Source organism: Hemiscyllium ocellatum, chromosome 24 (genome assembly GCF_020745735.1).
Source record: "Hemiscyllium ocellatum isolate sHemOce1 chromosome 24, sHemOce1.pat.X.cur, whole genome shotgun sequence".
Lineage (NCBI taxonomy): Eukaryota > Metazoa > Chordata > Chondrichthyes > Orectolobiformes > Hemiscylliidae > Hemiscyllium > Hemiscyllium ocellatum.
This window is the reverse complement of record NC_083424.1, coordinates 9,707,899-9,731,821: the sequence shown is the minus strand read 5'-3', so window position 1 is coordinate 9,731,821 and position 23,923 is coordinate 9,707,899. Positions and strand designations below refer to the sequence as shown.

The following is a 23,923-nucleotide window of genomic DNA, read 5'->3' as shown; positions in this document are numbered from 1 at the left end:
AACTTATTTGCAAGATTACTGAATGAAACACAAACAAAAGAGAACACAATATAGAATAACAATCTATCAAAAAACTGAACAGACTACCCAAACTTGATAATGCTGTTCCAAATTCCTGCAACAATCCCCATAAACATCCCTTGGCAGAAAAGGTAAAATCAAACACAGGATCTTATAGGAGAGATATTAGGGAATGAGAGAGAGAGATGGCTGAGAGATTCAGCATGGAACAACTTCTTCCATGTATCTGTTTCTTTGACCAGCAGCCTCAAAACTGACTGACTGCCTGCTCTGGCCAGCCAGAATGCCAAAACCCCAAATCAATTTAAACCAAAGAAAAGCTGATCTGGGAGAACTGGCCACTCCCCTTTCATTGTACAAGTGATTTTTTTAAACTTAAAAGCTTCTTCAAGTAGATCAAGACAGACATTTTGGAACCCGTGTAGAAAAACACTTCTGAAAAAAAAAACCAAGGACACCATAACCTTGCTAAAGGAGCTCTGTCATTACACTATTGCCTTCAAAATGGTCACTGATTGAGCTTCCACTGCACTCTCGGGTAGCAAAGTCCAAAGATTCACCACCCTCAAAGTGAAGAAATTTCTCCTCAATTCAGTCTTAAATAGTATATCCCTTGTTCTGACTCAAGGTTGGCATACAGACAGTCTCTAATCTGAGACTGCATTATCTGAGCTGTCACCTTTTTTTATGAAACCTTAATTTATCTCAGGAATGTGACTTAAAAGAAGTTCTGGGATTTATATATTAATGAATTGAAACCTGCATCCCCATTCTCAATGATTAAAGACTTAACAGTAATCTAGGAGAAAGCGAGGACTTCAGATACTGGAGTTCAGAGTTGAAAAGTGTGGTGCTGGAAAACCACAGCAGGTCAGTCAGCATCCGGCGATCTGGAGAATCAAAGTTTCAGGAATAAGCCCTTCAACAGGAATGTGATCCCATTGCTCTATATACCACATGACGAAGCTGCTTCCAATTAAACCTGTTGGATTATAACCTGGTGTTGTGTGATTTTTAACTTTGTATTTCCTGATGAAGGGCTTATACCTGAAACATCAATTCTCCTGCTCCTCAGATGCTGCCTGAGCTGCTGTGCTTTTCCAGCGCAATCAACAGCAATCCAGGTTTGTTCAATACATCAGTTAGCTGTAGAGTCATAGAGATCTACAGCACAGAAACACACTCTTCGGTCCAACTCGTCCACGTTGACCTGACATCCTGACCTAATCCAGTCCCATTTGCCTGCACTTGCCCCATATCCCTCAAAACCCTTCCTATTCCTTTACCCTTCCTGCTCTTGGTTAACTGTCTTATTTGAGTGATCAGCAAGTATAAGTGTATGACACCTTGATCTTTTACTATAAGTGGTGTCCTGTGATCCTGCCCCTGATGAAGGAGCAATGCTCCGAAAGCTTGTACTTCCAAATAAACCTGTTGGACTATAATCTGGTGTTTAGATTAGAGTGGTGCTGGAAAAGCACAGCAATTCAGGCGGCATCCAAGGAGCAGTAAAATCAGGAATATAATCTGGTGTTGTGTGATTTATTTTTAATTTTCAGAAAAGTTAGCCTGGACTCTTTTGGGTGGAGAAGTGGGGCTGAAATCACATGATGGTGCTGGCAGCCAGTCTGAAAGATGGCCGCGCCCTCGACGCGTAGCACCCGGGTGGGTCACGTGGTGATGACGCGCAGGGGTCAAAGGGGGTGTCAGGTGATTTGAAGTTGTCCGGTGAAGGAGGCGATCCTGAGTCCGGCGGCGGCACCGAGAGGGAGGAGGGGGATGTCGGCCTACCCCAACCGCCACAACCCGTTCGCTGAGGACGATGACGACGAGCCGGAGGTGCCTGGCGGCCGGAGGAGCCAGCCGGGGGCCTGGGAGGACGGGCCTGGCAGCAGCGCCGAGGACAGGCAGTGGTCCCTGAGGCAGCAGGCCCTGCGCAGCGCCGAGAGGGCCGTGCAGAGCAGCGGCCGCAGCGTCGCCCTCGTGTACGAGTCCGAGCAAGTGGGCACCGAGGCGGCCAAGGTGAGAGTGAGAGGCAGGGCCCGAGGAGGAGGAGGGGGGGCAACAGCACAGCAAAGAGGCTGTTCGGCCCGTCGTGTTTGTGCTGCTCACAGAGGTGTACAGCACGGAATAAGGCCCTTCGGTCCACGCCGACCGGATATCCCAACCTAATCCAGTCCCCCCCTTGCTAGTATTCTTCCCATATCCCTCCAAACCCTTCCTATTCATGTACCTGTCCAGATGCCTTTTAAATGGTTGTACTAACCCCCAGCACTACCTCTGTAGACAAGACCACAGCAAACCCAGCACCGTCAGGAGGTAGAGAAGTCTAAAAGTGTGGGCTGGAACGGCACAGCTGGCCAGAGAGTCAATGTTTAGGGCATAAAGTCTTCAGGAATGTGGGTGGGTATCTAGTTGGAATGGGAATGCTGACTTTCCTGCCCCAGCTGTGTATTTCCAATGCCACACTTTGACTGATCTGCAATCCTCACTTTCTCTTTTTCTCAGAAGGTGGACAAGTCAGCATTTCAGGTCTAACCCTCCCTCCTTCAGGGCTAGCTAAGGGTTATACCTGAAGTGTTGACTTCTCCACCTGCCTAACCTGTTGTGTTCTTCCAGCCTCCTGTTTGGATTCCAGTATCCACAGTCCCTTTTGTCTGTCTCTGCCACTGCCTCTGGCAGCTCAGTCTGTACACTGACAACCCTGTATGTGAAAAAGTTGCCCTTTAGGTATCTTTTAAATCTTTTCTCTCCCCTTAAGCCTATGTTCTCTACTTTTGGGCTCCCCTACCCAACGAAAAAGGCCTTGTCTTTTCACCCTTTCTGTGCCTTTCATGATTTTGAAGACCCCTAAAAGGTCACCACTCAGCCTCTGATGTTCCAGAGAAAACAGCCGCAGCCTATCCAGCTTCACCCTACAGTTCAAGCTCTCCAACCCTGGCAACAACCTTGTAAGTCTTTTCTGATCTCTTTCAAGTTTCACAACATCCTCTCTATAGGAAGGGAAACCAGAATTCATAGAGATGTACAACATGGAAACAGACTCTTTGGTCCAACTCAACCATGCTGACCAGATATCTTAAACTAATCTAGTCCCGTTTGCCAGCATTCTATGCATATTCTTCTAGGCCCTTCCTATTCATGTGTGCATCTTGATGCCTTTTAAATGTTGTAATTGTACCAGCCTCCTCCACTTCCTTTGTTGACAAACAGGAAGTACGCGGCAAATAGGTAGCATCAGGAGCTGGGGAAGTCATGATTTCGGGTATAATCCTTAGCCATCCCTGAAGAAGGGTTATACCTAAAACGCTGACTTTTCCGCTGCCTTGTTTGCTGTCTACTTTGGATTCCAGTGTCTGCAGTTTTTTTCCTCTCTCCACCACTTCGTCTGGCAGCTCATTCCACACGTGCACAACCCTCTGTAGGAAAACTTTGCCCTTTAGGTCTCTTTTACATCTTTACCTCCACTTAACAGTGGCTCAGTGGTGAGCACTGCAGCCTCACAGCGCCAGGGACCTGCATTCAATTCCAGCCTCTGGCAACTGTCTGTGCGGAGTTTGCACGTTCTTCCTGTGTCAGCGAGGATTTCCTCCGGGTGCTGTGGTTTCCTCCCACAGTTCAATAATGTGCAGGTTAGGTGAATTGGCCATGCTCAATTGCCCATAGTGTTAGGTGCATTAGTCAGAGGGAAATGGATTTGGGTGGGTTACTCTTCAGAGGGTCGAAGGGCCTGTTTCCACACTGTAGGGAATCCAATCCAATCTAATCTTAAGCCTACGCCGTGGTATTGAACACTTTCACACCTGTGAAAAGACCTTGTCAATTTACCCTCTCCTTGCCCCTCATGATTTAATAAATCTCTATAACCTTTGACACTCCAGGGTATATCATGCCAGCTTATTCAGCCCCTCTCTAAAACTCATCCTTTGACCGTGGCAGCAACCTTAATCTTTTCAACACCTTTTCAAGTTTCATAACTTCATTAAGTATACATCTGTTTCTAAGAATAAACAAAAACAAAGTTCTGGTGAAACTCATTAGGTCTTCCAGCATCTGTGGAGAGACAAAAGTGTTAATGTTTTGAGTCTAATCTTCAGAACACGATCCATCTATTTTAGTACTATTTTCCAGCCCTGGAATTTGTATAATGTGATGCTTCAAGTGCTTATTTAAACACTACTCCAGGGTTCCTGCCTCTACCTCCCCCACTTCCCCAGCCTTTTCCTCTTTCAAGAGCCTCAGCGTATCTTATCTCTCCACAGTTGAATTGTTCCAGCACAGGTGCCACATTTAACAACATTCCTGAAAGTTGTACATTTCATTTAAAAAGGATACTTTTTTTTTTGCCAGTTCCTGAAGGTGGGAGGACATGCCCATAGATGTATTACTGAATGATGGATGTTTGTTCCTTTGGGAACACAGCTCTAGCAGGAGCAAGAGACATGGCAAAGGGGTCAACTGAGTAAAACATGAGTGGAAGTTAGGTTTTGGATTTTGCTCAAGTTAATTAAGCATCTCGATCTCTGCACTTGAGAAATAGAGGCAAATGCTATAACATTTTGCTAAAATGTTGCTAGACCCATTAGTTTGGTTCCTTTCCTAGTACAGGAGAGGGCACTTCACATTATGCATGATAGGATCCTGTCAGTTCTATTCTCCCTTTAGCTCAGTTTTTCTTTCAGTTCCATTCACTTTCATATAAGTTGTTAATGTCTTTGCTTCTGTTGGGTACAAGAAGTTCTTGCTCGTTCTTTGCTGGAGGAGTATGTTTCATTTTGTGCCCTACATTTTAGGAAGGGCAGTCAAGGACTTTGGAGAGGGTGCAGATAAGATTTCACAAGAGTACACCGTATCATTCACCTCTTATCCCTGGAAAAGAAGGGAAGGCTAATAGGAGATTTGCCAGAGGTGTTTAAGATCAAGAAAGAGTCAGAAAAGCAAAGAGAAATAAACTATTTCCAATGAGCAATCACCTGAGGAGCTAATTGATGACTGAAAATTCCTACCCCATTAATTTGTCTGAGTGATGAGGATTCCAAACACACTTCCTGTTAAGGTGGTGAATGGGTTCAAAAGACATTCGGAAAAATATGAGCAAGGGGAAAAAAACTTCAGGAACATACTCCAAAAGTAAGGAATGGGAGGAACTGGATTGAACCATCTTCTTGCAAAACAATCTATAGTATTTGGCGGTTGCATATTGATAATGTGAGTCTTGTTCCCACATGGTGAAGGTGAATAACAATGAGAATTCTCTCTGTCCCCTGCCACCACCCCCACTCTTTTCCCCCCCCCCCCCCTTTCCCCATCTGTTTGCTTCTATTCCCAACCTTTTCCCAGCTAGTCAGTTCTGAAGCAGTCACTGGGCCCAAAATGGTAATTCTGCTTTGTCTCCACAGATGCTATCAGATCATTTGAGTTTTTGGAGACGTTTGTTTCTGATTTCCAGCACCTTCAGTTCTTTAATTTATTTTGTTTAAGGAATGTAAAGTAATAGGATGAGAAGAGTAGCATAGACCATGAACCCACAAACATGTAAATCAACTATCGAAGACTTAGTTGTTTTGTACGCTCTATGTAATACTGTGCATGGTCCTGGTTTCCATAATTGAAAGACTAACTGAAGAAAGTACAACCAAGAACTAAAAAGCTAATCACCGTTGAGAGTCTGAACAGCTAGGGTGTCTTTTGAAAAAGATAAGACCATGTAGTGACCTGATAGAGATACTCCAATACATAAAATAATTGTGAGGAAGATGTTTCCATTGCAAAACTAGGCCATAAATGTGAGAAATCAAATATGTAAGAAACACTGAAGGAGTGGTGCACTCAGTTGAAGTCTACCAGCTAAATTGTTATATCTGGAACCCATTGACCCCCTCAGAAGGACATTGAAGATCTACTATCCTATTTCTTAAAAGAGCAAGAGTTGTTCTACAGCATCCTGGCCCACTTATCCATTTTGAGATTGTGAAAGGTCTTTCTATGTGAGAATTATCTGTTCGAAATCAAAAGCACTTTCATCCGTTCTATTTGAAGGCTGCAATAAAGGAAGGGCTTAGGGGAGAAAAGTAGGAAATAATGGGAGAATTCTTTTAGTGTTGATCTGGGTACAGTTGACCAAATGGTTGCCTTCTGTGCTTGGTGATTGTATTCCTTGCAAGCTTGTAGAATTGTCACAAACATTTCAAGGCTGCTTTCCATTTTATCATATTTCAGTGACCTACAATGTGGGTCAGGAAAACTGTGGAAACCTCACTTTTATTCTAATTTACTGAGTGCTCTGTTTCTAAGTAAGGATGTTATAAACTAGTGTTCCTGTTAATATTTGTGAAGCAAGGTAAAATAGGTTTAGACATGAATAAAGATGCCTAGACCACAATATTTGCAATGTGCTGACGAAATCTGGATGTGACGCAAGTATTTAAACAATGGAACTAAAATGTAATATCTACAAATTTGTGGATGACACAACGTTGGGTAGCAGAGCAAACTGAGGGGAGGATGAATGGATGTTAGTATGGTGTGGGGAAAAATAGACTGGGAGAATACACATCATTGCTATGCAATGTGGATAAATGTTTTCCACTCTGGTTGCGAAAACATGAAGGCAGATTATGATCTGAATGCACCCTCCCTTTCCTAATCTATTGCCAATGAGATCTGGATGTCCTTGAACACCAGTCACTGAAAGTAGCCTTGCAGGTGCAGTAGGTGGTGAAAAATTCAGATGTATGTTGACCTTCATGGCATGAGCATTCTAGTACAGGATCAGGGTCTTGGTGAGACCACCCTGGAGCTTTGTACAGTTAGCTCAGGAAGGCTGATGGTACTACAGAGGGAGTACAACAAAGTTTTACCAAACTGATTCTTGAGGTAGTAGGACTGATATGAACAGACAGTGAATTGGTTAGTGCTATGTTCACTGGAGTTAATGAGGTGGATGCTTCTGGTGACTGAGGAGTTAAGAACCAGGGGTCAAATCTAATGATACAGGGTAGGCCATTTAGGACTGATATTACCATAAATGAGTAAGGACTGCAGATGCTGAAGATTAGACTAGTGTTGCGCTGGAAAAGCACAGCAGGTCAGGCAGTGTCTGAGGAACAGGAAAATCGACATTTTGAGCAAAACGCCTTCGTCAGGAAGACCATGAGACCATAAGTGAAGTGTGGAATTAAGTCCATTCAGCCCATCAAATCTTCTGTGCTGTTCAGTCATGGCTGATGTTTCTCAGCCCAATTGTCCTGCCTTTTCTCCATAACCCTTGATCCCCTTATCAATCAAGAATGTATCTATCTTAAATATACTCAACGATGTGGCCTCCACAGCCCTCTGTGACAGAGTTCCGCAGATTTTCTACTTCTGGCCAAAGAAATTCCAATCCCATCTCTGTTCTAAAGGGTCATCCCTAACACTGAGACTGTGTCCTTGGGTCAGAGTTTTCCTATTCGTTGAAACATCATTCTCACACCCACACTATATAATCCAGGCATCTCAGAACTGTATTGTACCCTTTCCAGTTTAGTAACATCCTTCCTATACCAAGGCAAACCAAATTGTGTGCAGTATTCAAAATATGGCCTTAACAACGTCTTGTACAGCAGTAATATGATATACCTATTCCTGTACTCTGCTCTGACCAATAAAGTATACCAAATGTTGCCTTCACCATGCTGTCTACCTGTGATGCCACTTTCGAGGAACTATGTACATGCAGCCTGAAGTCTATCTGTATGGCAACACTCCCCAGGCCCTACCATTAGCTGTGTAGGTCTAGCCCTGGTTTGTTTTAGCAAAATGCAACACCTTACATTGTATCTGAATTAAATTCCTGCCCCAGGCCCAGTTGATCAAGTTGCTGTTGTAATCTTAGAAAACCGTTCACTATCCACTGCACTGCCAATTTTGGTGCCATCTGCAAACTTACTGTGCCTCGTGTTCTCATCCCAAACATTTATATAAATGACGAACAGCACAAATCCTTGCGGCACACCACTGGTCACAGGCCTCCAGTCTGAACAGCAAGCTTCTCCCAGCACCCACTGTCTCTTACTGTCAGCCAACTGGATTCAAAATTGGCTTATCTCCCTGGATCCCATGTGATTTGACCTTAGCAATCATGCCGATTCTTGTTAAAGTCCATGTAGTAACATCTCTTCTGTCATCATCTAACATCTTGGTTATCTCCCAAAAAAAACCTTAATCAAGTTTGTGAGACATGATTTTCCATGCATAAAGCCATGCTGATTATCCCTAATTCCAAATGCACATAAATCCTGTCTCAGAATCCGCTCCAACAACATACCTACCATTGATGCTAAGCTTGCTGGTCTGTAGTATCTTCGCTTTTCCTTGCAGCCTTTCTTAAATAATGGCATAACTTTAGTCACCCTACAGTCTTCTGGCACCTCACCCATGGCTGTCTATGATACAAGTATCTCTGCTAGGGACCCCACAATTTCTTCTGAGCTTCCCACAATCTTTTGGGATACATTTGATCAAGTCTTGGGGATTTAGCTACCTTTTATGCATCTTAATACCTCCAACAACACCCCTTGTAATATGGACTCTTTTCAAGACATCGCTGTTTATTTCCCCAACTTCCCTCACTTCCATAATCTCCATGGTAAATGCTGACGAGAAATATTTGTTTAGGATCTCATTCATCTCCTGTACTTCCACACACAATGGCCTTAATCCTTAAGGGGCCCTATTCTCTCCATAGTTACTATTTTGTCCTTAATATACAATAGTTGCAGAATCTCTTTGGATTATCCTTTACCCTATCTGCCAAAGCTATCACATGGCCCTTCTTTGCCACCTCAGGATTTCCCTCTTAGTCATAAATCTCCAATATTCAAGGGATTCACTTGATCCCAGCTGAATCTACCTAATGTCACCTCTTTTGATCAGAGCCTCAATACTTCTACTCATTGTGTTCCCTACTCTGCCAACCTTCCCCTTCGCACCAACAGCTGGTCCTCACCTTTTGTTATCTCATTTCAGAAAGCCACCTCCTTGCCAGCCTCCCCAATCAACTTTTTGAAAGTTCCTGTCTAATATCATTAAAATTGGCTTTGCCCCAATTTAGAACTTTAACAATGATCCAACAATCTGAATCCCTGCCCCAGCTCCTCAGCCATGCATTCATCTGGCTTATCCTGTTGTCCCTACTCTCTCTCTAGCACATGGCTAATCCAGTGATTATTACTTTTTGAGGTCGCAGTATGAAAAGTAGAGGGAAGAGAAGTGGAATTCAGTGCCATAGAAGGGTGTGAAGGCCAGGTCATTGAATATATTCAAGACTGAGGTAGATAGGTTCTTGAGAATCAAGGGTTATGGGGAGAATGAGGTTGAGAAACTTATCAACCGTGATTGGCAATTAGATCAAATAGCCTAACTTCTGCTTCTATGTCTTTTGGTCTTGTGCTTTTTGACTTCCTGCCAAACTCCCTATATTCACAGTGCAGGACCTCCTGTCTTGATGGTTATTATAGATGTGGTTTATATGCTCCACAGGAACTACTGCGACAAGGTGAATCTCTTAAGCGATCTGAGAACATGGTGGATAAGATGGACCAGGATTTAAAAGTTAGCCAGAGACACATCAACAGCATTAAGAGTATCTTTGGTGGCATTACAAACTACTTCAAATCTAAGAACCCAGAACCACAAGCCCCTCCAATGCCTGAAACACAAACGTGCAGCAAGTAAGTATCCTCTTCCTCCTTTCGCAGTCCATCCTTTCTCATTCTCCTTGTCCATCTCCATTTCTCTCTGCTACTTCTCACAGTGACCTCCCAGATTCTATCCTGCAGTCCTACTTTTCCTCTTTCTCAGTGGCATCCTCTGAAGGCAGATGCTTTTTCACCCTCAGTCAATAATGTTGACCTCTCTCTCCTCAACTCTTCTACGCTTGGTGTGCTCTGAACTCTGACAAGTTTATTTTTAAGTGCCACAGGACTGGTTTCTAATTAAAACATTTTTCTTACATTGAATGATTTGGCAATGATTAAGCTGTTACGCTTTTGTGTATCTAACGTGTAATTTGGATGTTACTGTGGTCCCAGCTAATGTTACTGGACAAGTCAGATCCCGGACTGAAATATGGCTTGGGAGGCTTTTTTGTTACTTAACAAGGTCACCTTTCACTGAAACACAAGTATGCAACGCTGCAGATTTGCTTTTGACAATAAAACACAAATTTACTATCTTCCATAAGAGAAAATACAGTCAACCAAGCTATTCACAATAGACCATTTTCAAGATTTTGAAACACAGCGCAATCCCATTTATTTCAACACTTGAGTTAACAGAATTTTCTTCTGTATCATAGTTACAGGTTTAACTTGACAATTTTTTTCAGTTTCCAGTCATAGAATTTGACTTTTTTTTTCCCCTGATGGTGAAAAAACTGAGCTTAAACTTTTCTTCAAATTAACTGTGTTCTAATCAGACACTCTTGAATGTAACTTTTAAAACTAAAATCCTTACCTTGGAAATATGATTCTAATTCTTTTCTCGAAGCGAATCTGTTTCATACCTTTTATCTTCAACCAGGATCTCTCTGGACAGCAAAACAAAAGTTTTTCAAGCTAAGTTTTTTTTTCCCCTGAAGTGAAAGAAAAATCCTGATCCTTCTAAATAGAAAGCTAATGCTTCTCCATGTATACTCTGTCCATTCATAAAATTCTCCCAATGCAAAGGAATCCCATTTTCTCATCAAGAATGCATTTTGCGCTGGTTTAAATAAACCATGGCCCCTGCAAAGCTGTCAAGTTAATGATTAAATCCCTTCATTCATACAAGTGAAAACCCATATGCCACTAGTTCAAAATCGAAGCTCTGTTTAGTTTTGCAATAGTACTCCAATTTATTTTTTCAGCATGCACATCACAATTAAAGTAGCTTTTGAGTTGGTTTCCTTCCACACAAACTTAAATGAATGATCATAAGATTGCATAGCAATATTATATAAGATCCAATCAACCCTTACTTTTTAACTGACTGCAATTATTACACCTCAGTATTCTGACTTAGTATGCCTTTTGAAGGCTGCTGTAATTAGGTTTTTGACATGTGCAATTTCCCAGTAATCTGAAATGGAATTGAAAATGCTTTCCATTTGAATTAAGTAAAATGTCTTCAGTCAGATGTGACATCTGGTTTTGGCATCCAGAAAAACAAGCACTGATTAAAAATGTACCACTGCAACTCTATGCTTCTTTATCTGACCACTGGTTATTGACAGAGTACTTTTGTAACATAGTTTAACTCCAGCTTCCTAACCTCTGGCTCTTGAAAATCGTTTTAATCAACTATTTCAGACATGTGATGTCTCTGGAGTAAGTGGGCCTTGAACCCAGGCCTTCTGGCTCAGTGGTAGGAACATTCATTGCTCTGCAAGAGCCTTGCCACAGTACCCGTGATTAATTCAGTTCAGTTTTTGGTCAGTGATTCAACAATGGGAATGCTATTGAATGTTCAGATATGATGGTGGTTTCTCTATTGTTGAAAGTGGTTATTGCTTCGCATTTATTACTTAGCACTTGACAGTCAAACCTAATCTTGCTGCATTTGGCATAGATTGCTTCTATATTTGTGGAGTCATAAATGCTCCTCAATGTTTACTGTCGCTTGTATCCTTGGAAAGATTCTGCCACATTAGACAGCTCCAGGTTGGGAAAGCAACTTGGCTTTGGAGAAAAGGTTAATCAAGGGAGCTTTACAATGACGCATAGATACTGCTAGGATTTGAACCCAGGATCGCCGACTAACTTGATAAATGCTTTAACCAACAATGCTGCCTGCTGGTCCAACAGAACATTGATCAGATTGACTGACTAACGGGCTGAGGAATCAAAAACTCTCCCAATCCAAAGAAGCCCTCACCTTAGCCCAAGGATGCCTTCTCTCATACTGATTTAAATAAAATCATGGTTCAAGAAATAGTGACAAGACCCCTTCATTTACAGTCAACCCATTTGCCATTAGTTAAGATTTACAAGCTCAAAAGCTGGACACTGGGCAGTTATCAGCAAGCACCCCCATTCTGACCTTCTGGTGGAGGGAATGTAATTGATCAAACAGTTCAAGGTGGTTGGGCTAAGGACACTACCCTGAGGAGCTCCTGTAGAGATGAAGCTGAGAAGACTGACTTCCAACAACCAAAGCCATTTTTGTTTTGTGCCATGTATGACTTCAACCAGCAGAATGTTTATCCCCTGATTCCTAATGGCTGCAGTTTTACCAAAGCTTAATAATGACATATTTGATCGATTAAAAGCCTTGGTTTTGAGGTCCGTCATTCTCACCACTTCACCAACTCTGCTCTTTTGACCATGTTTGAACTGACCGTGTAATAAGGTCAGGATCTGTGTGGACTTGTTTCGCAGTAACCTGCTTGGGTTTGGTTTCAAGTGATGTTTGTCCGTGATGAATTTTGACAGGACTGTAGAGCTTGGATCTGATTAAGTCACTTAGCTCTGCCTGTCATTTGTTTGTGGTTTGGCACACAAGTAATCCTGTTTGGTAGCTTCACCAGGTTGATGTGGCATTTTTTAGGAATGTCTGGTGCTGCTCCTGGCATGCCCTCCTGCACTCTACATTGCACCTGGTTTGATGGTTACAATAGAGTGGGGCAATGACATAGCTGTCGGTAAGGCCACTGTTAATTTATGACTTTATGCTTTGTATGCATGAGGAAGTTGTGTAGTTCTTTTTTGTGCCAGAATAAAGCAACTTCCTTCCCTAGTCTAGAAACCTTTTTTCCTCTTTTAGTTAGTAAAGGAAAATTTAAGCTATTGTTTGAAACATTGATTTTTGCTTACTCTAAATTAAACAGTCAGGGGAACTTTGTTCAACAATTATAAGTTAGCATTTGTGACAACAACCAGCCCCACTGGGGAGGCAGGGGCCTGGTGGTATTATTTGTTAGATTATCAATCTAGTCCATGGTTCCAATCCACCATGGAAGATGGTGGAATTTGAATTCAATAAAAATCTGGGATTGAGTCTACTAATGACCATGAGACTGACTGATTTTGTCAGACAATCCCATCTGGTTCGCTATTGTCTTTCAGGGAAAGAAATCAGTCTGGTCCAGATGTGACTCCAGATCCACAGCAATGTGCTTGACTCTTAGCTGACCACTGGACAGTTTGGGTATGCATAATGCTGGCCAGTCAGTAATCCCCACAGACCATGCATCCATGTTTTGGTGTCTTTAGATTTGATAAATTCAACAGGTCCTGTCTTTGCACAAAGTCGTTAAGTCAGAGCGAACCTTGTGAACCAGCTTTATGTTAACAAGTGCTGGGTCCACCGGTGGTTTTTTTTGGTCATTTAATATAAATGGTTTGGATGTGAATGTAGAAGATATGGTTAGTAAGTTGGCAGATGACATCAAACGTGGATGGGTCATGGACAGCGGAGAAGGTTACCTCTGGTACAATAGAACCATGATCAGATGGCCCAATGGGCTGAGGAGTATCAGAGGGAGTTTAATTTTTAGATAAATGGGAAAGTAAATCTTTAGCAAGACTTATACACTTAATGGAAAGGTCTGAGGGAGTGTTGCTGAACAAAGAGACCTTGGAGTGCAGGTTCATAGCTCCTTGAAAGTAGAGTCACAGGTAAATAAGCTAGTGAAGAAGGCATTTGGTATGCTTTCCTTTATTGGTCAGAGTATTGAGTACAGGAGTTGGGAGGTCATGTTGCAGCTGTGCTTGACATTGGTTAGGCCACTGTTGAAATACTATGTGCAATTCTGGTCTCCCTGCTGTAAAAAGGAAGTTATGAAACTTGAAAGGGTTCAGAAAGGATGTACAAAAATGTTGACAGGATTGAGAGGTTTGAGCTATAGGGAGAGGCTGAATAGTCTGGGGCTGTTTTCCCTGGAGGCTGAGGGGCATCCTTTAGAGGTTTATAAAATCATGAGGGCCATGGATAGGATAAATAGCTGGCATCTTTATTTATCCCCCAGGGTAAGGAAATCCAAAACTAGAGGGCATAAGTTTCAGGTGAAGGGTGGGTTGAGCTTTAAGGGGCAGCTTTTTCAGAGGGTGGTGTTTGTATGGATTGAGCTACCTGAGGAAGTGGTGGAGGCTGGTATAATTACAACTTTTAAAAGGCATCTGGATGGGTATATAAATCACAACGTTTAGAGGGATATAGCCAAATGCTGATAAACAGAACTAGATTAATATCAGCTATCTGGTTGGCATGGACAAGTTGGATTGAAGGGTCTGTGTCCATGCTGTCCAGCTCTGCAAATCGAGTGTATATGCTGCTGGTATTGGGTCTCCTCTTAGTTCCAAGTTTCTCACATCCTTTCATTCTGACTTTAGATTTAAATAAGCTATAAAAGTGATTTGATGTGGGAAATGGGAATCTGCACAATTGTGCTGTATCTGTCAAACCTCGATCTTATTTTGAATAAGTTGTCTTCTCATCCTCTTCCGATGAGTACTGGCCACAACTGGAGTCAATGGGGATCTAGGTAAAGCTTATCCACTGGTTGAAGTCATAATTGACAAAGGAAAATGTTTGTAGTTGCTCCATTTTGGTTCCAGGACACTACCTTGGGAGTTTATGTTGATATTCTTGGCCTAACTCTTTTCAGTTGTTTTATCAATGACTTCCCCATCATTGTTCGCTCAGTAGTGGGATTGATTGCTCATTTATTTAATGACTTTTGTGAAGCCTCCGGTACTGAAGCAGTTCAGGTCCAAATGCCACAATGCCAGAACAATATCCAGCTTTGTGCTGACAAACAGCAAGTAGTATTTGTATGACCTAAGTGCCAGGCATTAACCATGTGCAACAGGAAAGGCTAACTGTCACCCCATGACATTCAGCGTTGCCACTGCTGAATCTGACTATCAACATGCTGAAACTCGACGAGACTAATCACTTCATATTATGACTACAAGAAAAGGTCAGGATAGCAGTGGGTAACTTGTCGTCTGAAATTCAAGAGCCTGTCTGTTGTCTACAAAGCACAAGTCAAATTGATTCATATTTCCTACTTGCCCAAATAGTGCAGTTCCATGACACTTAGTGTGGCACTTATTATTTTGGGTTTTTGGTCAGATTTTTGAATAGCAAGCTGATTCCATGTATAGCTCAGAGCATGCGCAAATTTTAGCAGCAGATAACTACTATCTGGCTGCCTTGTTATCAGATGTCAAGCACAGTGCAATAGTGTTAAGGCTCATCAAGAGAATTTTTTATTAACTCTAGAACTTTACAGTCCACTTACCTACATGATCAGCTATTTGATATTTTAAAATCTCTTAAATTTCATCATAGATTAAAAGATGCTTTGGATAAGAGTATGCAGCAGGAAAATGAGTACCGAGCGAACCATCCAAACCTGAGGAAACTCGACACTTCAGGTAATTCTTTTTTGGTCGGGTTGGGGGGGGGGGTGGGGAGGGGAGGAGGTGATACTATTGCCCATCTGTGAGACAGCGGTATATACATGGAAGATACAATGGAGACGCTTGGAGCTCTATAAAACTCAAGTGATTTAAGTACTGTACTGAATAACACACTTAACTTCTAGAGATATCTCATTACTCTTTTTTTCGCTACTCTGGGTTCTGTAACTAACCCAATATGTTACCCAGGAGGGTCAGCAGCTGGCCAGGTTGGAAGTCTTCTCGGCATCTGCATGCCTCCTGACGTAGGGTACCTCCTGCGGTATTAAGTTCTGGTGGATAAAAAGGGTTTTCTCAGGCTGCTTTTTACACCGGTCTCTCTGCCAACTGTATGTCTTATTCGGAATTGTCTGTGACATGATCAATCTCAAATGTTTTGTCCTTATCTGATAGAGGCAGAAGTTCATGATTCATGCAATCTTAGACCTGAATGACTCAGCATCGTTCAACAAAGATTGGTGGAGTTGTGGATAGTGAGGAGGGCTGTTGTCAGCTGCAAAGGGACTTAGGTATGATGCAGAGCTGGGCTGAGGAGTGGCAGATTGAATTCAACCCTGTCCATTTTGGAAGGACAAATAAGAATGCGGAATACAGGGTTAACGGTAGGGTTCTGAGTAAGGTGGAGGAGCAGAGGGATCTGGGGGTCTATGTTCATAGCTCTTTGAAAGTTGCCACTCGGGTGGATAGAGCTTGTAAGAAGGCCTATGGTGTAGTAGCGTTCATTAGCAGAGGGATTGAATTCAAGAGTCGTGAGGTGATGTTGCAGCTGTATAGGACCTTGGTAAGGCCACATTTGGAGTACTGTGTGCAGTTCTGGTGGCCTCACTTTAGGAAAGATGTGGAAGCTTTGGAGAGGGTGCAGAGGAGATTCACCAGGATGTTGCCTGGAATGGAGAATAGGTCGTACGAGGATAGGTTGAGAGTGCTAGGCCTTTTCTCATTGGAACGCCGAAGGATGAGGGGTGACTTGATAGAGGTTTATAAGATGATCAGGGGAATAGAGATCAAGGAGACAGTCGGAGACTCTTTCCCCAGGTACGACAATGTTACAAGGGGACATAAATTTAAGGTGAAGAGTGGAAGGTATAGGGGGGATGTCAGGGGTAGGTTCTTTACCCAGAGTGTGGTGGGGGCATGGAATGTGCTGCCTGTGGGAGTGGCAGTCAGAATCTTTAGTGACCTTTTTAAGCGGCAATTGGATAGGTACGTGGATAGGTGCTTAATCTAGGACAAATGTTCGGCACAACATCGTGGGCTGAGGGGCCTGTTCTGTTCTTTGTTCTATGTTCTACTTAGCCCATTGTGAAGCCCCTTTTCAGTTCCTGTTATCTTCAGCCTTATCCAGCAGTACACAAGGTACCAAATAGCGTTCCATCTTTCTTGGAGAATGCCAACAGAAAATCCAAGTCTGGGTTTTATTTCTTTTGCTCTTTGTTACATTCCTGAAGTACCAGAGTCCAAACAGCCAGTGTGTAATCCTGGGAACTCTGATCTGTTGGTCTCGAAACAACTGGTTAATTGCAGCCACTTTAAAGAACACCAGAAGAGATTACCAGAAATGAACAGCTCAATTGGCAAAGGAGGAGACCCAGATAAAAGGTGGAAAAACACTGCACCTTCTTGGCCCGCTGTTTCTCTACAGCAAATGTGACCGACTCGGTCATGCCAGATTAGGCTCCTTAGCTGCATCAGCCAATGTGTAATACTGTTGGCTGCCACATTGCAACCATTATCTCCGAAGATGGTAGACTGCCACAGATTTAGTAAGGACTATGGTAATCTATGAAGGAAGGTGCATAGGAAATGACAGGGCGTTCGGGCCCTTTTTGGCTTCCATTCATCCTCAGTGCCATAGATTTGTTTTCCCTTTTGTATTCCTTGGTACCTTTCCTAATATAAAAATCAATCTTATCTCTTGAAGCTACTGTCTGACACGAGGGTGACAACTGTATCCGCTGTATTTCTACTTCAGTCAAATGATTTCAGTATGAGAAAATGGAAAACTGCCAGATGAAATTGTACTAGATTTGTGGAATTTTAAGGAAATGAACTAATAATTGAAACAACTTTTCAAGTCTTCAATAAATAAAAAATGGCCATTCTAAAGTTCTGAAGGATCTGGTATTCAAACTGTTGGTTGTACCTTGCATCAAGGCAGATGGCTGTGATCGCTGGAGGCCTCGCTTCCAACTGAAGACATTGCTGCAGGAATTCCTTTAATCACTAACTGCTTCATTATCTTTTCACTCCCTTTTTTTTAATATAGTGAAGTGGGGATATTCACTGCTCATGGCGATATTTGTTTGGTATTATTCATGACTCTTCAGTTACTTGACCAGTCATGTTTTTCCCTTATGCAGTCAGCTCTGGAAAACTTTCAGGGAGGAGAAAGTGAGGACTGCATATCTGGTGATAAGCTTCACGTGTGGTGCTGGAAAAGCACAGCAGGTCAGGCAGCACCTGAGGAGTAGGAGAGCCAACATTTCGGGCATAAGCCCTTCATCAGGAATGGTTCCTGATGAAGGGCTTATGGCCAAAACATTGATTCTCCTGCTCCTCGGATGCTGCCTGACCTGTTTTCCACCACCACACTTTTGACTGGAAAACTTTTCAGGCTCGTGTTTAGCAAATAATTTGCACCACACACAGGCAGTTTCTCCAAGAGCATTCGGCTATGCATTCGATAACAGCGTAACCAATACCAAATCACTTACTCTCGACATCCTGAGGTCCACTTACTAGAAGTATAACTGGACTATCCATACTTTGGCTACAGGAGGTCAGTCTGTGGACTGTGTAGCACACCATCTAGAAGATACAAATCAGGAATGTAATTCAGTGCCCTCTCTTCTTTACTCAACTTGGCTGGATAGTTACAGCTTCCACAAAAGCTCACCGTAATCTGGAAAACAGAAATCAGCACCCCATCCACGACTTTGTGTTCACTGCCTTAACCATTTGTGCCGTTGTTGCTGTGTACCTCCTGCAGCGGCTTGTCAAGGTGCCTTCAACAGCACCTTCCAAACCTGCAATCTTAGCCTCTCGAAAGATGCTGGCAGCAGGTGCCGTTTCCACCCGTGCAACACATTGTGCTGGCTTGGAACTGAAACAGTGCCCGGGAAACTCACTAGCTCTGGCAGTGGCTGTGGAGAGGTTGTCCAGTACTGTTTTCATTTCAAATCCACAGTATGTTGCTTCTATCTAACTTGGAGCTATATCTCCATACCTTCACTGAGCCAAAACCCCTTGTTTGGGGAGGCAATTATGGTTTATAGCTAAATTGTTAATTCAGACCAACCAACCCAACCACCCCATGGCTCAACACTTCAACTCCCCCTCCCACTCCACCAAGGACATGCAGGTCCTTGGACGACTCCATCGCCAGACCATAGCAACACGATGGTTGGAGGAAGAGCGCCTCATCTTCCACCTGGGAACCCTCCAATCACAAGGGATGAACTCAACTGGAGAAATCTTCCTCATTTCCCCTCCCCCTCACCTTGTCTCAGTCAAATCCCTCGAACTCAGCACCGCCTTCCTAACCTGCAATCTTCTTCCTGACCCCTCCGCCCCCACCCCACTCCGGTCTATCACCCTCACCTTGACCACCTTCCACCTATCGCATCTCCATCGCCGCCCCCCCCCCCCCACCTTTTATCTTAGCCTGCTGGACACACTTTCCTCATTCCTGAAATAGGGCTTATGCCCGAAATGTCGAATTTCCTGTTCCTTGGATGCTGCCTGACTTGCTGCGCTTTTCCAGCAACATATTTTCAGCCCTGTTAATTCGGAGACCGAGGTTATGTTCTGGGGACCTGGGTTTGAATCCCAATGGTGGAATTTGCCCATATTCTATCAACACACTAATGATTGATACAACATAAAACTGTGCCTCTTTTACAATGTTCAATTCCCTATCATCATTCGTGATCAATACTCTGAGTTGTTAGCTATTCAGCAACATTTTTCTATCATTAGACACCTGATTGGGAATGGAGGACTATGTGAATGCAATTTGTTTCCTCTGCAGGTAGAGGAACTTTGTCCCCTTGATATCCATCACCTTTCTGGGATAACAATTGGACTTCAACGTCACAAGAAATGTGGCACTTCATTGGCTAACACTGAATGTGTTTGAGTTCAAGGAACATGCACCTTTTTCTAACAAAATTTAACATGGTTCAAAGACCTTTTGAAAAGTTTTCTAAAAAAAACTGAATTGGTACCTAAAGTTAATGAACACTAGAAAAGCTTCAGGAAAACAGGTCCAGTCCCAAAGATAGAAATACAGATGAGAGGATATTTTAGTTTTTGTTTGGCCACTTTTTCTACCCCCCCCCCCCCCCAAAAGCTCTTTGTAATTTGTTTTATTTTTACTCTCTTACAAATGTTGTTTACATATAAACACATTTCTGGCATTTAACTCACGTTTATCCTCTTAGCCTGCTTACTGTTGAGTTCAAAAATAATTTTCTTACTACTTTTTTATATCTCAATAATACCTGCTCTGTAATCTGCCTTCAAGGCAGAAAAGCTCAGATTTGTCTTCCAGGTTTTCTTCCTAAACCCAGTCCTCTGGTGCGAGGGATTGGCTCTGTGCCTTTTCTCTAAACTGTACTCTAGTTCTAAATGTTTCCCTCATGTCTCACCAGAACCAAACATGAATGATGTGAATTGAGCATTACGTTTAATCACTTCCTGTTCCTCACATTCTGCTGCTTTTGGTTATGTAGTTGTATTCTATTGTTACTTGTGGTTCTAGGTATTAGTGAGTCCCTGACTCTTGGTGTACTCTCGACCTCAAAGGTCTACCCTTAACCATCCCTTTATTTCCTTTTGTATGTGCTTTTATTCTTTGTTAAATGTAATCATGCCATTGTTTTTGACCACTTTTGCATGGGAAGTATATTAGGTAAAATATCAATGTGCTGTGAATCCACAGCTGCTTCTATTGTTACAGTAAATTGACAAATTTATAGTCTGTAACCAATAACACTTGCTTTCTGCCCTGCAGCCAGTTTCTTTTATCTATCCAATTTTTGTCCCTGCAATATTTGGGTACTAATAGTATTTTGTAAGGAGTTTATCGCAATGTTTTCTTTGCAACTCTTGATACACTGGCTTGTCCTTTCTAAAGTCCACTAAAACCACTTCATTTATGGTGGGGTTTTTTTTCTCTTTTGAACATGTTTTTAATTGTTGTGTCCTTGCATAGAGAACTGTACTCTCTTTGCCTTTATTGTATTTCTGAGATTCTCTCCTTTGCTGTCCTATTTCTGTCCATCTTCCAAGGTCAGCAGTATTTCTGTTCAGCTTGTATCGTAGTTCCTTGATCCAAGCAGCCTGTAATTCAGACAGTTTATTGCAAATGCTTCTGGTGTTCCTCCATTAGCTTTTCCTTTACCATTGACGTCAGACTTTCTTTTAATCTGGTTTGTTGGCTAGCATCTCTTCTTTCATTAACCTTGTATGGGATCCACGTCCTGGGTTTGAATAATTTACAAAAACTGCTCTGATTTGCTCGTTGGGTGGTTCCTCTGTCTTTGAAAATCATTGCCTTCACTTTGGGAGAGAAAGAAGTCTTCATGAAAATATTTGTTAATACTGAATGTTAAATAAAACAAGCTTATTAAAACAAACGAGATTTTTCTGGTTAAGGATCAAAGATATGAGGGTATATGCTCAAAGGGAGAGGGCCCAGCAAGAGGTCATTGTACACATTGGTGCTAATGACATTGGAAGGGAACAGGATGAGTTTCTGAAAGGAGAGTAAAGAAAGTTAGGGAGGAATATTAAAAAGGAGATCCTTGAGGGTAGTAATGTCTGAATTACTTATGTTGTGAGCTAGTGAGGGTAGGAATAGGAGGATAGAGAGATGAAGTCAGTGTGGCTGAGGAGCTGGTGCAGGGGAGAGGGGTTCACGTTTCTTTGGATCATTTTGACTCTCCTGGGGTTGAAGTGACCTGCACAAGAAGAATGGATTACACCTGAATTGGAAGGGGACTAATATACTGGCAGGGAGACTTGCTAGAGCTGCTTGGGAGGATTTAAACAAGTGAGGTGGTGGGTGTTGGGGGGTTGATGGGCCATGATGGTAGAAGGCAGGGCAGATGACTGAGGTGTCAGCAACCATGATTATATTAATTTTAAAATGGTGATGGAAAAGAATAGACCAGATCTAAAAGTTGAAGTTTTAAATTGGAGGAAGGCTAATTTTGATGGTATTAGGCAAGAACTTTCAAAAGTTGATTGAGGGCAGATGTTCATAGGTATAGGGACAGCTAGAAAATGGTGTTCCAAAAGATCGGTGATGGGTACACTGCTTTTTGTCATTTTTTACAAATGATTTGGATGTGAACATGGGGGATATAGTTATTAGGCTTGCAGATGACACCAAAATTGGAGGTGCAGTGGACAACAAAGGTTACCTCGGAGTAAATTGGGATCTTGATCAGATGGGCTGAGGAGTGGCAGATGGAGTTTAATGGGCAGCACGGTGGCTCAGTGGTTAGCATTGTTGCTTCACAGCACCAGGGACCCAAGTTCAATTCCAGGCTTGAGAAACTCTGGAGTTTGCAAGTTCTCCCCATGTCTGCGTGGGTTTCCTCTGGGTGCTCAGCTTTCCTCCCACAGATTAAAGACGTGCAGGTAAGGTGAATTGATAAAGCTAAATTGCCCATAGTGTTCAGAGATGTGTAGGTTGGATGCACTAGTCAGGGGTAAATGTAGAGTAATAGGGTAGGTGAATGGTTTTGGGTGGGTTTCTCTTCAGAGGGTTGGTGTGGACTTGATGGGCCAAATGGCCTGCTTCCATGCTAGGGATTCAATTCATTCTATTCTAGGTAAATGTGAGGTGCTGCATTTTGGAAAGGCAAATCAGAGCAGGACTTAAGCACTGAAAGTTCAGCAACACTCCCCCAGGACCTTACCACAGACCTCTGGAGTGCAGGTTCATTGTTCCTTGAGAGTGGAGTTGCAGGTAGATAGGGTAGTGAAGAACGTGTTCGGTATGCTTTTCTTTATTGGTCCAAGCATTGAATATAGGAGTTGGGAGGTCATGTTGTAGCTGTACGGGATGTTGGTTTGGCTGCTTTTGGAATGCTGTGTGCAGTTCTGGCCTTCCTCCTATCAGAAGGATGTTGTGAAACTTGAAAGGGTTCAGAAAAGATTTATAAGAATGTTGCCAGTTTGAAGGTTTGAGCTGTAGGGAGAGGCTAAATAGGCTGGGGCTGTCTTTCCTGCAGCATTGGAGGCTGAGGGGGTGACCTTGTAGAGCTTTATAAAATCATGGGGGACATGGATAGGATAAATAGTCTTTTTTTTCTCCCCTGAGGTAGGGGAGTCCAGAACTAGAGGGCATAGGTTTAGGGTGAGGGGGGAAAGATATAAAAGTGACCTAAGGGGCAACCTTTTCAGAGGGTGGCATGTGTATGGAATGAGTTGCCACAGGAGGTGGTGGAGGCTGGTACATTTGCAACATTTAAAAGGCATCTGGATGGGAATATGAATAGGAAGGGTTGAGAGGGATATGGGCTGGGTGCTGGCAAATGGGAAGAGATTAGGTTGGGATATTTGATCGGCATGTACGAGTTGGACAGAAAGGTCTGTTTCTGTACTGTACATCTGACTCTTAACTCTCTGCCATGGTTTAGTTGGTAGCACACTAGTCTGAATGAGATTATAGGTTTTGAGTCCTGGTTTAGGATTTCAGTTGAAGGCTGCCACTCCCAGTCTGAAAAGGAGGTGAGAGTTGTAAACGCTTGGCTTTTTAGCTTTCTCTTGAGACGTTTCAAACAAAAATCACAAAAACAAAGAAATTCCATCAGCGAAGGGAGACACTAAAGTTAGAGAATGGATTGTTGTCAGCACCATGTGGAGAGGTGGTCAGTACAGGAGTTCTGGAGAGGGGCATCTCTACAGTGCCAAATGCAACAGATTCACATTTAGGTGGAGGGTTCCCAGAGTTGCTGGCATTGAAAGGTCAAATCTAGAAGGCTGAGGGATCAGCAAGCCATCACTCAGAGCTGGCCAAGGTTTAGGAGGCTGTTCACTTTGGAGCCTTAACAGATTTAGTTTGTGAATTTTAAGTTCAGCTAAGTTTTGGAATTTAAGAATATTAATTTTAGATGGTAAAAGATAAATTGTGGATAGAGGAAGGGTTGGTTCCTTTTTAAAGGTTGGACTTTGATCTGTTCCTGTTGCCCTCTTAATACAATAGATATTAATGTTTCCAAGATCAGAATGCCACAAGTGGCAGATGCTGGGATTGGAGCTGAATGTTTTTATTCTTAAGGTAAGTCTAAGTCCACAACTTGCGAAAGGGGCAGATGTGCCATTTAGTAGAGTGGGATGCTCCTCTTGTTGGATATGGGCAATGGGAGTGGTCCATGGAGACGAGCAAGTCAAGGCTGCAGATGCTGGAGAGTTAGAATTGAAAAGCGTGGGGCTGTAACAGC

General features: G+C 42.8%; 1 protein-coding gene across 1 annotated transcript in view; it reads left to right on the top strand.

Moving 5' to 3' along the window:
* The first annotated feature begins 1,720 nt into the window (after positions 1 to 1,720).
* The window catches only part of snap29 (synaptosome associated protein 29), a 32,187-nt gene continuing 9,984 nt past the window's right edge, over positions 1,721 to 23,923 (top strand). Inside the window, exons 1-3 of the mRNA XM_060843453.1 lie at positions 1,721 to 2,043; positions 9,544 to 9,734; positions 15,337 to 15,422. Coding sequence (XP_060699436.1) covers positions 1,801 to 2,043; positions 9,544 to 9,734; positions 15,337 to 15,422 — 520 coding nt within the window. The 5' untranslated portion in view covers positions 1,721 to 1,800. The remainder of the gene's footprint in view (positions 2,044 to 9,543; positions 9,735 to 15,336; positions 15,423 to 23,923) is intronic.